Source organism: Lucilia cuprina, chromosome 6 (genome assembly GCF_022045245.1).
Source record: "Lucilia cuprina isolate Lc7/37 chromosome 6, ASM2204524v1, whole genome shotgun sequence".
NCBI lineage: Eukaryota > Metazoa > Arthropoda > Insecta > Diptera > Calliphoridae > Lucilia > Lucilia cuprina.
This window is the reverse complement of record NC_060954.1, coordinates 752,470-767,242: the sequence shown is the minus strand read 5'-3', so window position 1 is coordinate 767,242 and position 14,773 is coordinate 752,470. Positions and strand designations below refer to the sequence as shown.

The window sequence follows — 14,773 nt, the reverse complement described above, 5'->3', positions numbered from 1 at the left end:
ATATTGAACCCAGCAGGCATATACAAAACATCATATACATACATACATACATCCATATGTTTGTATGCATGTAGAACAACAATAATACTAATAAAACAAAAACTACAGTTGATCATTAATTAAAGAATATGCCACAATCTAGTAATTGTTAAGTTCTTTACTAATTATAATGATTTATTTATGTTTTGTACAATTTTGTATTTTCTAATCTAATGGAAACGAAAGTTCTTTGAACTTTTTTCTAATGCCTTTAAGTAATGTTTAAATTAATCTATACATAAGTATGTAAAAATACATAGATACATACATACATCCGTGAAATAAATTTGTATTTATGTACAAATACTTTTTTATTTATATGTAAATATATATACATATGTATGTGCTTATATGAAAGTGTGCATGGTTTGTATATAAAATAGAAATGAATATCATTAAGAAAGTTCAGCAGTTAATTTATAAACGTTATTATTTGCGCAAATAAAACAATTATCATTATTATTGTTATTATTAATATGCAATTATATACTAAAAACTTACTAAGCCTTATTAACTTTATAAATAAGATATAAATGAGTTATAGTTGAGTTTAACATCTGGAAAATATATGTACATATATATGTATATTTTTATAAAGTGTGTAAAATATAGAAAAAATTCAATATTCAATGCACGTTGCATAAAAATTGATGATTATCTCTTTTTTCTTTTCTTTTTCGAACATCCTGTAGATAAAATTCTTTTCAAGATGTAAAATAATAGATATATTGATAAAAAAAATACATTAAATCACACTTAATCATGACCTTCTTCATTTATTATTTTATTATTGCTCTATACGATTGGAATTCAAAATTTTCTTTTAAATTTAAATTTCTTCCTTTAGTTTTAGTTAACAAAATATTTAATAAAATATGCATTCCATTCCTTCAAATGAACAAAACACAAAAGCTATAAAAATCATAAAAATGTTGTTAAGAAAATTTGGTAAAAATTATTTTTATTTATACTTGGGTGGGTCTTATAATATTTTTTTCGGAATCTAATATTAATTGATTCAAAATTTAAAGTCATTTTGATTATTATAAAATCGTGCCGGAAATCGATTAAATATTAATGAAAGAGTTAAAATTAATTTTAAAAAATGTTAGAATATAATATATATGACTTTTTTCTAATAAGAAAGAAAAATCTATAAACGAATAGTATCACAAGGTCTTAATATACGTAATATCTTGAATACTAAGATCTTTAGATAGACAATATATGAATCAAATGAAAGTTATTTGAAAGATATACGCAATGCTATCAATTATTTTATTTTTATAATAAAAATATTCCATGTTTTCTTTGCAATATTTTATCAAAAGACTATGACTATGAAAAAGTAGATTAAATAATTTTGCTGTTGTTTGTTTAAAAAAAAAAAACTTTGTTATCGTTATACTGCTGGTAACCACCTACCTAATGCATATATTTTTAATTTAAACATTTTTAAAAAACCACAAAAATTTATGCATATTCAAAGAAGAAAGAACAAATGCTACATATCAAATTATACATATGCAATAAGCATAAATAAAGTTTTATAAAAAAAATTTTTGAAGTTTGGCCTTGGAACGATAAATTTTGCTGGAAAATTTCTTTGATTAATCAGTAAGAAACAGAAGAGCAAATTAAGGAGCCAATGAACTTTTTATGTTTTAAAATAAACGCAATTCACGATACCTATTTAGACAAAATACATACATAGATATATGTACATCTACACACTTAGTTTCTTTTTACTATATTTATGTATGTATGAAAATCTGTATGTTTGTAATTAGTTTCTTAATTCACATTTCTCCGTTGGATACTTTTGGGGATTGATACGGACATTTTAACATGATTATTTTGTTTTTGTTTTCTTTATTATATTATTTTTCTTACTTATTTAACAAATAAATAATCTTTTTCTTTAAATCTGAAATATTGTTCTTGTACTCCGTACGAAAATTAAACAAAAAAAAAAAATAATAATAAAATGTGAAAAAAAGAAGAAATAATTACAGTTTATAGGCATCATTATCAGCACCATCATCATCAACAACCTCAACCACAATGGTCATTATTTAATTGTAGAGTCTTAAAGAGATTTTTCATTAGGTGTGTGTTTGTTATGCTTTTGTATAGAGAAGATGAAAAAGTTCTAGTTCTACCGAATGAAGGTGATATCACAAAAGAACACTAAGAATTTATAAAAATTGGTGGTCGCTCATGTTCCTCTACATAACACATAATCACATTTATACAAAACACATCCAGACAACAATATATGTTTGCATTTTTTTCACAAAACTTTAGTTATTTGTATGTATGTAGTTAATCATCGACCTCTGCTATCTACTAATTTTGATATAAAACTTTATTTTATAATGCTACAACAATATCCACCAAAGTGTCGAACACAAAAACAAGTTGTAATAGGATTCTGCGAATTTCGAATTTCTGTAAAATTAACAACATGGCATTTGTGTAACCTCTATCTCTATATTTTTTTCATTCCTATGTTTCTCATCAAATTATTGCTAGTAGATCCCGCAGAAAAAAAAACTGGAAATGTTTTTCTAGGAGAAAATCACAATTTGTTATTATTGAAAAATATACTTATGTATGTAAATTGTAGTTGCTGGGTGTTACAGACAATAAAGCAATATGTTGCAATCACACTCTTTGCCACATATGATGTTACAGATTATAAATTGCGTATAAAATGTATAGCATTAACATTTACATTAAACACTTAAGCATACAATTAACAAAATTTGCTCATTATTCATCTTCAAAAAGATTGATATTGTTTCAAAATTTTAATTGTTTGAAATTCTTCAAAATAAATTCACTCCGTGAATTTTAGACAACTATCTAGTCATAAGTGAAGTAAGAGAACATGCAAAAATTCGCCAATAAAACATTTTGTACTATTACTGAATAAAAGCTTAATTGAAACTTAAATCTTTTAAATAAGAAAAGATCTGTTCAAACTTTCACATAGAATTAAAATAATTAAAAATTCAAATCACTGCTACAAAAAAAAAAACGACATAAAGGTCAAAGTAAGTAACTGTAATAGCTTTAGGAATCAATATATTTCTAGGGCTTCTTTTAGAGAAAAAAAAACATAGCAATCAATGTAATGTAATGAATGCATGTGCAATATGCTGCACATCTACATATGTATGTTCATTAAATGTACAACAAAAAATATTTTTTTTACATTATTTTCCAATGTTTCGAACAAATTTAAAATTTCACAATTGTTTTGTGACCTTTCCTTCGTGTGTCGTGTAAAATTAAAGTAGTATACTGTTATAATAAAAACAAAACAGTAGAATAACATAAAGGAAATCTTATTCAATTGCTAAAAATTATAGTAAATTTCTATGTTTGATTCTTATTTTGTTTTTTATTTGTTTTTTTTTTTCTAAATCAAAGTTCAAATACTACACTATGATTTCTTCGATAATACCAATTGCAAACAATAAGGAAAAACAGAAATTGTATATATATTTTTTTTGTAGTTCTGTACATATTCCATCTGTACGATTTCCAACATACATATAGAAATATAGACAAATGCATGTATGTGGCATGTAAGTAGTACAGTACATGAATTCTCATGCATACAGTCAACCAACCAACCAACCAACCATCCAGCCATCCATCCATTGAACCATCTTAAGAAACATTGGAGTATAAATGTTCGTCAAAGGAGCTTGCGCATACTCTTAAAATTCTTCATACATTTTATACACCAACAGACATGACAACCAAATGCTTGGATACATAGAAAGATAAAATAATACATGGATGGATGTGTGAATGAATGGTAGTGGATGGACGGGCAAAATGTTTAAAGAAGAAAATATGTTACTTACTACATACATATACATATACACTGATGCCAGCAGCCACCACATGCATAGGTGCTATAGAAACAGATTCACAACACAACAAAAATTGTGTCCTCTTCGTTTTCTTTCGCATTAAAGAAGATTTTATAAGCCAAAGGCTAAAATAAATACCTTAAAACATTGGCAAAAAGTTTATTTTTAGACAAAAATAAAATAAAAAAAAAAATTAAACTAAAATGGAAAAAAGTGGAGATGTCTGCAACATAAGAAAGAATTCCAAACAAGAATACAGTCCTCTTTAACAGTAAGTTGTTGCAAAAAGTTTTCAAACAAATTTAAACCTACTATATTCGTTACTTTGAACAGTCATAAGTAAGTTCGTGTGTTTGCTTTTTATTATTCTTTTTTATATTTTCTACAATTTATATAAACAAGCGAATACGAGTGAATATAAATACAGATAGACAACAACAGCAAAAAATAAATAAATAGCAACAACGACTACGATGATAATAATAATGTCGAAAGAGTTGAAAGGCGTAAATCTTAATCCCTGAGAATTCATGATTTTCTGACATTCATCCTAAAGGAAATTATAAGAAAAAAACTGAAAACGAAACTAAAAAAGTGGCAGAATAAAAAGAAGTCAACGATCATGATGATGTTGCTGCGCATGAGTGGAGTCTCATATTAAAATATAAAAAAATATACATACATATATTGCACATTCATTCAACCATATGTATGTTTGTAACTATTTAATGCACAAACACACACACCACACATGATAATGAAGTAAATATATATAGTATAATCCTGATTATACACACTGTCGTACCCGTACAGTAACTAGTGAAATTTGGCAAACATTTTATACAATACATATTTTTTTCACGAATTTAATGAAAAAAAAATATATATACAATTGTATTATGATTGTATGTTTGTCTATAATTTAATTCTACATCAAAGGAAACAAACTAACTTCGTTAAGGAGAACTTATTTAAATTAAATTTGTATTTATAAATGCATTTTTAATTTAACATTTGAAAAAAAAATAAAGGTTAATCGAAATTCCTATTTAGTAATTCCATAAACAGGGAAACATTACACCTGCCCTTGGCTAAATGCAACATTTTCAAAATCTAATGAAAATGATTTGAAACAGATTTGTAAATTATATTTTATATAAAATAGAAAATTTGGACTGAATTCTTTTAACAATAAATTAGTCAAAAAGTTTTATTTTAGTCAGAATCGCACGGACTTGTTTATACATATTGGTATGAAAAAAAGCAAAATCGTATAAAAAGTTTTTGCTTTGCAAAAATTAACAGAGTAGAAAAAGCAGGAACTTGAATTAAACTATATTTTTGTCCATAAGAAATCCTGATGACATGAACAATATATGTAAATCACTAATATCTGTCGATATGTGATGAAAAATTCTTTAGAAAGCATTTTATAAAATATGAATTACACTGTGATATGAATATTCTTATTTACAGGAGAACTACTGATATACGTACAAACTTTTCATATAAAAACTAAACCCTTTAAAAGAAGTATTTTATGGTCAGATCTAATGATTATACATACATGTATGTATGAATATATACATATGTCTGAATGCAATAGCATTTACATACTTATATACATATTTATTTTCATTTAATGTTGTTGGATTTTTATTACATTTTCCTTTTGTTCTGCGTCATAAATGTGCAGAGTGAATTTTTATGTCTTATCCATGGTCATGGGTTATAACATGCTGAAGGCATATAAAAAGCGTGCCTAAAAGGGTTTGTTAAAATTCAACGAAATGGACATGGACTAGCATAAACTCTCTTACACACATACACATACATACGTATATACATACAATCACTGACACTTAATTTGTATTTGTATAAATATTGACAATATACAGTGAAGTATAGAATCATAGGTTGCTTCGTTAATAAATATTATATGATTAATTCTTTATGCACAAAACTAATAAAATCCTTAAAATCGTTAAATACAATAAATATGTTTTTTGTTTTCGTTCTTTTCGCTTTTGGTTAAAAATTAGTTTTATATAACTTTAAACTCAAAAGCAAACAATTATATAAAAATAAGATTTTTTAATATCAAATATTACTTTCTTGTTTTAACATATAAGAAATACCCTAAAAAAATTCTCTGGAAAATCCTAACAACATGATCATTTTCACTTTTGTGATGTTTTTTAAATTTAGAAAAAATCTAATAGTCAAAAACTTTAAGCGCTTCACTTACTCACAGCTCAGCAAAAACTTTGGCGTTGTGGTTAAATATGATATTGTTTTTGAAATTAAATACTCTAACTTTGTGTTATGTCCATTTGTTATTTTCTGGCTGGTTATTTTTGCAAGAATGTATGAAATTGATAAGTGGCGATAAGTATTGTAGTAACGTAACGCAAATCAACTAAAACTTTACGTAATGTTGTGTTCATATACTTTGAGCCCTTGGAGTTGTGTGTTTAGAATAATTCACATTATATTTAAGGATCAGCCATCAGTTAGTTGTGAGTGACTTGCTGTGTGTGTTTTAAGAGTTTTAGGTAAATTGTTCGTTCGTTACTTCCACTTTTGTATATGGTTTTTCATTATTATTCATTTTTAGTTTACAACAATGATGACAATGATGGCATGGCTAAAATATAAATACCACCACACAGATAATGATAAACAACAACGAACAGTCAGTCAAACAGCCCGTCAGTCAGCCAGCAAACAAACTAACCATCCAACCAAACCAAACCATACATCCATCCATCCATCGAAGCAACAACAATATTAAATGCAAAAGAACCGGGCAAACTAAGAAACAAGTTTGTGGTTTAAAGGAAACTAAATACAAAGAATAACGATAAAAGAAATATTAATGTGTGTATGTTTGTTTGGTAAAAAGGAAAAGGCTAAATCATCTATCATAATGAATTTCTGTATTGGAATTTCTTTATCAGAAGAATAAGACAGACAATGTTGTTGCTTACCTGCAGTTTGCCGGCAGCAGTAAAATTGTTGTTAATCTGTCACCAAAATTAAAAAGTTTATTTCGGTATTTATTTTAAATTGAGAACAACAATTCCTTACAAAATCTCAAATAATCAATCAAATATTTCTGTTAACTTCTAAATAATCAGATCTATTTATAAAAATACTAGTTGGAGTTTTGTCGGTTAAGTTTCAAGCAATTACAACGGTTTGTCATGATTGCAGCCGTAAGTCAGTGATCAATAAACTGTTTTTTACCTGCTTTTTGTTTTGTACATATTTCATGTTTTATAAATAGAGAATTCAATTACTCCAGAGAAGACGAAGACAGAAGACCAATAAAAATCATATACCATCAATTGGTTACAATATTTTGCTTTAACCATGGACAAAGACCCCTGTATGAATGTGATTAAGGCTATTAAAGAATTTTCACATACTCTTGTCATCAGTTCTTTTTATTTTTTCTTCATTATTTTAGTTTCTTTTTTGTTGTTGTTGTATTTAAGTAATCACGCCAAGAACCTTTACCCATACAATAGCAAGAACAAAATTCTATTAATATACGGATGAGTATGTACAATTGTATGTATAAATTTTGATTGGTATGGGTGCCAATGGTTGCCTTATAGAGTGTCAGACCCTAAGACAGACAAACAAATGGACAGATAGACCATCACCAACATTATGATCGTCATTATTATGATCATCATTACTATTGAATTTTATTTGTGTAGATTAAATATGTATGAAGAAAAAGAGTTCTTATAGTTTTGTTGGTTAGTTGGATTGTTTGGTTATTCAGTTAATACTTCTCATTCTTTGTTGCTTTTGTTGTTGTTAACATTTATGTAAGAAAAGTATGTTTATGTGTATGTGAGTAGGTATTCGTATATAACAAGACGTTCTTGGCTATATTCTGTGTTTATTTATTTATTGTTGTTTTTTTTTTTTTTGTTTTTTCTTGTTGGCTTATTTATTTACTTTCCTACGGATGTCTGTTTAAAATTCCTTTTAAGCTTACAACGTATCCCAATTTCAGGCATTCGCGATCGAGAATTTGAATCGGAAACAACAAGTCGCGCTTAAAGAACAACAATAATAACACAGCCAGATTGTACAAACACAATCACACGTACAAATACAAACGAAAATATCATTAACCCACACAAATAAACAAAACGTTGTGTATAGTTTAGACCAGGCCTAAACACTGGGTGTGTGAGTGAGCTAGTAGTGAGTGCGTTAGTTGGTTTTAAGTGAAGGTGCTCGTACAAGAAAAAATTATATATAAGAATATTACCTTTTCATAAAAAGAACAAGAAAAAACAACAGAACCGATTAGAACCTGAGAACCTTTGGCCATCAGCAAAGCTTGGTATTTTAACGTTAACCTTCGAAGAGTTTAGTTTAAATCTAGACTAGCATTGCTAAACACGAATATCGGATATCTAAAATATCGAACATCGGATAAGAATATTTTCCATTCAGATAAAAGTAAAAATATTTTGTGTAGTGTCTTCCTGCGAACAAATAGAGGAAACAAAATGAATAAAGTTCTTATTTGTCTTATCAGTTTAGTGGTCCTTTCCACAGGTAAGTGTTAAATAAAAATAAATTACGATATTAATTATTAAAAATTAAAACAAAATAAATTTTCGCAAATTTTGTGTTAAGAATTTTTTTTAAATTGAAATGGATTAAGATTTGTGAATAAATTTAAAACTTGAAAGAAGATGTGTTTTGCAAAAATGAAGTATATATTGTAAAATTTCAATCTGTCAAACTATATTTCTAATTACAAAAATATTTTATATTTTTTACAATTCTTTAAAAAAAACATTATTCAATTTCATTTTATTATTAAGTGCCGCGTTCTGCACATCACACATTTTGTAAATTTTCTTTAAAATAGATTTACATTTGTATTTATTTAAATAAAAAAATACATAAATCATAAAATATTTATTTAAATATAAAATTTGATCATTTTAAAACGGTATAAAGTTATTTTTATGGAATTTGTTCTAAAATCAAAACTCATTCTTAAAAATTTCAACTTATAATTCCATATTTGAGAAAACTAAAATATTCAATGCAGTTTTTGTCAAGTCTAGAGTGTGAAGTGAATTTTAATTACAGGAAGTGAGTGATTTCAAGCACAACACCTAACGTAAAAGAAATAAAAAACAAACAAAAATTACCAATGTTTTATAACAAAAAAGAAAAAGAAAGCCAAAGAATTAAAAATTTACTTAAAACGGTTTTACTATATTAATGAGTTATGCAAACGGGCCATAAAATCTAATTTAGAATTATAACTTTTTTGTTTTCTAAATTTGGGGTTAACAAGTTAACACCCTTTAAAAAAAAAATAATTATCGAATTTTCATCATTTATTTTCTTTTGCCATATTAGGACAACGTATAACTACTATACACTTGGATGGTGTACAGTATTTCATCAGTCGTATGAATCCTTATTCCCCCGAATTAAATTACTTTTTGGCTTATCAATACTGTCGTTCATTGGGCTTGCAATTGGCATCATTTGAAACTAAAGAAAAGGCTGAATCTATGACAACATATTTGAAAAATGCTGGCTATGGCAATTATGATTTCTGGACTTCTGGTAATCGTCTAGGAACTGGCATGTTCTTGTGGATGAGCACAGGTTTACCATTCAATGCCACATTTGACTTTTTCGAAAATACGGCTGATGCCATACAAGCTGGTCTTCTCGATCCCGTAGATCACAACAGTAATACATCACCTCAAAGAACCGCCAGAGACAGGTAAATTATACGTATTATTAGTGTATTTTTTGTTCGTTATTAAATATTCTTTCTCCTCAGTATTTGGTAATCATTTTTGCAACATTTTAAACGAAAAACAAAAAAAAAAACTATTACCAAACATCTACATACAAATATAATTTTGCAAAGTTCATTTATTTTTTTATATAAATTTTAACTCAATTCGATTAATTAAGTTTAATTTTACTTTCAACAGCAGCAGCGGGGCCGAAAAAGGTTGCGTCATTTTGAAACAGCCCACATTGAAATGGATGCCAGAAGACTGTTCTGCGGTGAAAGATTTTATTTGTGAACAAACTCGTTGTTACTACTACAATTATGGTAGTATTCCAGTCTCTTCAGCGCAGGGGTAAGAAGAGCCACCCCTTCATAAAAGATTAAGGGGTTTCTTTTTAATAAATTGTGAAAATAAAAGAATCTGAAACCTACACACATAATTTTTAGCCTGTAAATGTTACTTTAAGAATTTTAATAAAACGAATCTCCCAATTGGATACAAACAAACAAACAAAATAAAAATAAATCACACATATATATAAATCTTAAAATCAAACACAATTACAACAAGAATGATCAACTCATGCTGATTCAAACAATTAATAATTGATATTTAAACTTATTTTAGGTGAGCTAAACCCCAAGACGTATTTAAAATAATTATATTATACATTAATGCCTAGTAGATTAACAGTTTTGCTGCTTGATTAACAAAATAAAAAAACTAATTCACTGACAAACTAACAAACTAACTTACTGCCTGACTTTTGATGTATTTGACTGATAAACAAAATAACATTGCTGTTGCTTTTTACATATGTATACCCGCCAACCGTTATAAACTACTTTTATTCTCACTATCTCGCTATCGTTTTACATTTATTTTTCCTACTTTGCTAGAAAGCCCCTCATCTTTCTTGCACTTAAAACACAACTAACAAATTTATCCTTCATTCACGTTAAGAAAAAAAAAATAAAAATATAGTTAAATAGTAAATAACAACAATTATACTTCTAATAACACAGTGGTGAACTGGGGCTTAGCTTTCCTAAAGTAGTTTAATGTTTATACATTTACATGTATACATACTTATAGACTATTCTGATTTCGTTCCATTATCGAAATACTAACAAATTTCTCCTTTTTCACAACTCTTTTTTATATTGTTAAAATCCAGACGCCCTATTACCACTACTACACCACGCAGCGTTAATGCCGATGTTAGTAAGTCGGAATTTAAAACCACCACACCATTGCCACTGTTAATGTCTTCTTATGCAACAGCCAAAAAATCAAATCAACCCTCATACGTTTCATTGAAGCTTGACCAGGAACGTGCCTTGGTATCCAGCAAAACCGACGATACTCACAATAACGAGCAAGACAATGAAGAGGAACACGAGGACGATGAAGCGAACAACAGCCAAGGGGAAGAAGTTCAAGGTCGTGACTTAACAAATGAAGAATTCGATCATGAAGTCGAGGTTAGCCAACAAGAAAATTCCGAAGAAGTACATGACGAGCATGACGATGTACATGAACAGGATGAAAATAAATCTAGCGACCAACAAAATGATGATGATGTTAGCAAAATCAATAGTTCACATTCCCAAGAACAGGAAGAAGAATCTGAGGAATTAGTGGCTAAGGAAAAATCTTTAGAAAGTTATGAAATTGAAAATACCCCTGAAATGCCTGCGGTTGAAGTTAGATTAAAGGAGATTTCACAGGAAGTAGAAAAAAGAAACAACGAAGAAAACAGACACATTCCCTCTTTAACACCCGATCTCGATGATATTGGACGTCAATCATTTCTATCGCTAACTGATCTAATACGTACATTGCATCCCAATGACAAACAAATTATACCACAAATTGATTCCGATTATTCGAATGCAATGCGTGTGTTGGGTGAAAAATCCGTGGTGGTCAATACAAATGAGGAATAATTTATTATAAGCATAAAGTATAACGACTATTCTTTTTCCCATACATACTCTCAAAAGAGACATTTCAACAAATAATAATCCACACAACTTCATCGACCAAACGACCGTCCGACTAACGTACATTAAAATTTTTAACATGATTTAATCAATTCAAGTTCTATTGCAAACTGTTTCGCTTGAACATTTCTGGCTCTTTAATGGACTTTTTTTGTATTGTGTATGAAAAATTTTTTTCTTGACCAATACAAATCAAGTTCATTGAAAAACACTTTACTTTAGAACTTGTCGTCTATATAAATATATATGTAACTGCTGGGGTATTTTCTCAAGTTGACATTTAAAAAAAAGTTTAATATTAGTTTGCTAAGTATTTTTAAGTGTAATATCATTGCTAAACAATCGCCATAAGCGATTACTAATTGTATAATTTGATGTTTATAATTGTCGAATAAAAGTGTTTTTATACAAAAACTATAAAATAATAATTTGGGTCAATAACCAAAATTAATAAATTTTAGTTAATTTATTTTAAATTTTATTTGCTATTTTTTGTAAGGCATTGCTAAATTGTAAGTTTACAATGCTTCATTTATCAATCATTAAAAAAACAGAAGTGCCTTTTTTGTTTATGACAATATGTATAACTTTGTAATGTTTTGAGCTATAATGATGATTAACGGAGTTAAACAAAATATATTTGTAGGTTTTGAACATTTTATAAAGGAAAATAAAACTTCAATCAATGTCTTAACTTTCCGTGGAATCAAAAGGAAGATACTATATATAATGAAGGCAGCATGTTTGTATTTTTTTATTTATAACTATTCGTTTTTGATAGTTAAACAAATAAGTTAACACATTTTTATTGAGAAGAAAAATGAAGCCACTTATTGGGATGAGAAATGCTTTTAAATGTAATGCAGTATGAAGTGTTAAATAAAAGATTAATGTAAAAAATAAGATTGATAAAATGGAATATGCTGCTGAAAAGTATGTAAAATGTGATTTAAAATGTACTCATAATAAAAAAAACGACGCGATAGTTTTTTTTTTTTTTAATTTTTTAATAAAGTACTAAAGAGATTAATTATAATTCAAAATCATCGCGTAAATCATTATAGGTCATAACATGTTGTTTAATTTTAGATCCATCTACCCATGTTACAAAGTCTTCAAGATTACGAGAAACTAAAAAGGCAATGTCTTTTACCATTTCAGTACCTACTCTTACATGGCCACTTTCAACTAAATCTGTGGCGTTTTTAATATTTTCCGAAAGTTTGTCTGAGCAATGAAAAGGGTTTCAATAACCGTTAAAAACTTTTATAAATACGAATAATAAACTTAAGAAAACAGTACTCACTTTTCACCATAACAACAGGTAAACGACGACGACAAAAACAGCTGGCCGACACTTTGCTGGCGGTTTCCAAATCTGTTTTATCGCTTATAAGACCCATACCATACAATTTCTCCAATAACATGTACGAAGCCTCGGACTTGAAAGGGTCAGTTTTGTCTAATTTTGCAATTTTTTCAACTAATTCTCGTATCTGACGCGATAATTTGTTGTATCTAGTAGAAAAAAAATATATAATGGCGTCCCTATACATGTGCTGCCTTTGTCAGAGATTTAAAATTGCAATTTTACTTACTTTGTGTAATCTTCCCTTTTGCGTATGTGATACCTCCGCAAGATTTTATTTTCTTGGCCACCATTGTCCACTTTCCATGTTATAAAATCAACTTTTTTCAAAAGTTTTTGTTCATGAAATTTTAACTTCCTCACCATGTTTTTTTATTTACCAAAAACTAAACACAAATAATCAAAATCAACTCTGGTGTTGCCGCTCTTTTTGAAATTGTTTTGTTATAAAGTGCTACCAGATTGTTGATGCAGGCGAAAAAGTTGAAGGTTCGGCGTTTTCTAAACGCACACAAACATTTTATTTTTTTATTGAAAATAACAATATATTTAATTTGTTGTTTTTAATATATAGAAGGCAAAAGTACATATGTAGTTTTTTTACTTTTTAAAGAACGTTTTAAAATTTTAAATCACAATACATTTAAAAATGTCGATATTTTCAAAAATTCTGATTAGATTTTTACGAAAAATCGATTTAAAAAATGCGATAACATGATTTTTGCTTAACTATGTCAAAGTTTAATAGATTTTTTTTGTTAAATTTGAGATTACTCCGTACCCCCTTAAACACAAGCCTGAACGCGTTTAAGAAATAACCGCGATGACGCGAGAGTTGTTCCCCAACTCAGACCTGAATTACGACGTTAATAGAATTTTATACAACTTCTGTAAGTTTTTAAAACTTGAGTGGTCTTTGGAATATATAAAGTTATATGGGAAATATATTCCAATCAGACATAGTGCTGCAACTGCATTCGGTTACCAGATCGATTGTTTTTTTCCGTTACAACACTGAACAAAATTTTATTGTTTAAAACATGAAAGTAACAAGAAACTAATTAACCATTTAAATTTAATATAAAAACATTTTTTTAAAATAAATTTAAATCTTCAAACAATCGTTGTAAAAAATAACTTAAAAAATGCATCCATTAATACTTAATTTGAAATCTCGATCGGTTTTTTTAGGTTAAAGAACAAAATGTTTATAATTTGTTTTTATTTGAAATACAAAATTCTTTTTTTATTATTATTAATAATAAAGTACATAATGTGTGTGTATGTGTGGAATTTCTTAACTTTCTTCTCATTTAATGTATGTATTTGTGTTTGAAACAAAGTAAATAATAAATAAAAAAAATAATAATTATTATAATTCAACGAATAATTATAAATGACTGACACAAATAAACAACTAAATGGGAATTGAAAAAAGGAAGGAGTATAGAAAATATTTTTGTTTATATTGTTGTTATTTTGTGTTATATAAATGTTGTTTTATTATTATTATTTTATTTTAGTATAAAAAAGAGCAAGCAAGATTCTTGAGAAACAAAAATCAGACAAAGAACGTATTAAAAAAAAACTAAGAAATTAGTTAATAATAAAAAATATGTTTGTTTTTTTTTTTGTTATATCTTCTTTTTGTTTTTAGTTATTTTT

General features: G+C 27.4%; 2 protein-coding genes and 1 long non-coding RNA gene across 8 annotated transcripts; 1 reads left to right on the top strand and 2 right to left on the bottom strand.

Moving 5' to 3' along the window:
- Window positions 1–3,514: 3,514 nt before the first annotated feature.
- On the bottom strand, window positions 3,515–7,037 carry LOC124420831. The gene is made up of 3 exons (XR_006941393.1): window positions 6,178–7,037; window positions 3,921–4,067; window positions 3,515–3,819 (listed from the first exon to the last, which is right to left on the bottom strand). It is a non-coding gene; the product is annotated as an uncharacterized LOC124420831 (long non-coding RNA).
- Window positions 7,038–7,954: 917 nt separating this feature from the next.
- Window positions 7,955–12,215, top strand: LOC111678449 (surface protein P113). 6 transcript variants are annotated; one of them, XM_023439798.2, is made up of 4 exons: window positions 7,955–8,516; window positions 9,339–9,714; window positions 9,935–10,084; window positions 10,911–12,215. In XM_023439798.2, exons 1-4 carry the CDS (start codon window positions 8,468–8,470, stop codon window positions 11,680–11,682), a joined length of 1,347 nt encoding a protein of 448 aa, XP_023295566.1. In that variant the 5' UTR covers window positions 7,955–8,467; the 3' UTR covers window positions 11,683–12,215. The 6 variants fall into 6 exon arrangements, with proteins under 6 accessions (XP_023295566.1, XP_046811049.1, XP_023295569.1 ...); XM_046955093.1 differs by lacking the exon at window positions 10,911–12,215 and adding an exon at window positions 10,180–10,331 and having other exon boundaries at window positions 9,932–10,084; XM_023439797.2 differs by having other exon boundaries at window positions 7,956–8,516; window positions 9,932–10,084.
- Window positions 12,216–12,717: 502 nt separating this feature from the next.
- Window positions 12,718–13,523, bottom strand: LOC111678463 (U3 small nucleolar ribonucleoprotein protein IMP3). The gene is made up of 3 exons (XM_023439832.2): window positions 13,338–13,523; window positions 13,046–13,257; window positions 12,718–12,966 (listed from the first exon to the last, which is right to left on the bottom strand). The coding sequence occupies exons 1-3, from the start codon at window positions 13,472–13,474 to the stop codon at window positions 12,770–12,772; spliced, it is 546 nt and encodes a 181-aa protein (XP_023295600.1). The 5' UTR covers window positions 13,475–13,523; the 3' UTR covers window positions 12,718–12,769.
- Between the last annotated feature and the right edge of the window lie 1,250 nt (window positions 13,524–14,773).

Coding starts and splice junctions, on each gene's coding strand:
- LOC111678463 (XM_023439832.2), bottom strand. CDS start 13,474: ATGGTGAGGAAGTTAAAATTTCATGAACAAAAACTTTTGAAAAAAGTT. Junction 13,258..13,337: donor AAAAGGGAAGATTACACAAA/GTAAGTAAAATT, acceptor TTTTTCTACTAG/ATACAACAAATTATCGCGTC. Junction 12,967..13,045: donor ACCTGTTGTTATGGTGAAAA/GTGAGTACTGTT, acceptor TTCATTGCTCAG/ACAAACTTTCGGAAAATATT.
- LOC111678449 (XM_023439797.2), top strand. CDS start 8,468: ATGAATAAAGTTCTTATTTGTCTTATCAGTTTAGTGGTCCTTTCCACA. Junction 8,517..9,338: donor TTTAGTGGTCCTTTCCACAG/GTAAGTGTTAAA, acceptor TTGCCATATTAG/GACAACGTATAACTACTATA. Junction 9,715..9,931: donor CAAAGAACCGCCAGAGACAG/GTAAATTATACG, acceptor TACTTTCAACAG/CAGCAGCGGGGCCGAAAAAG.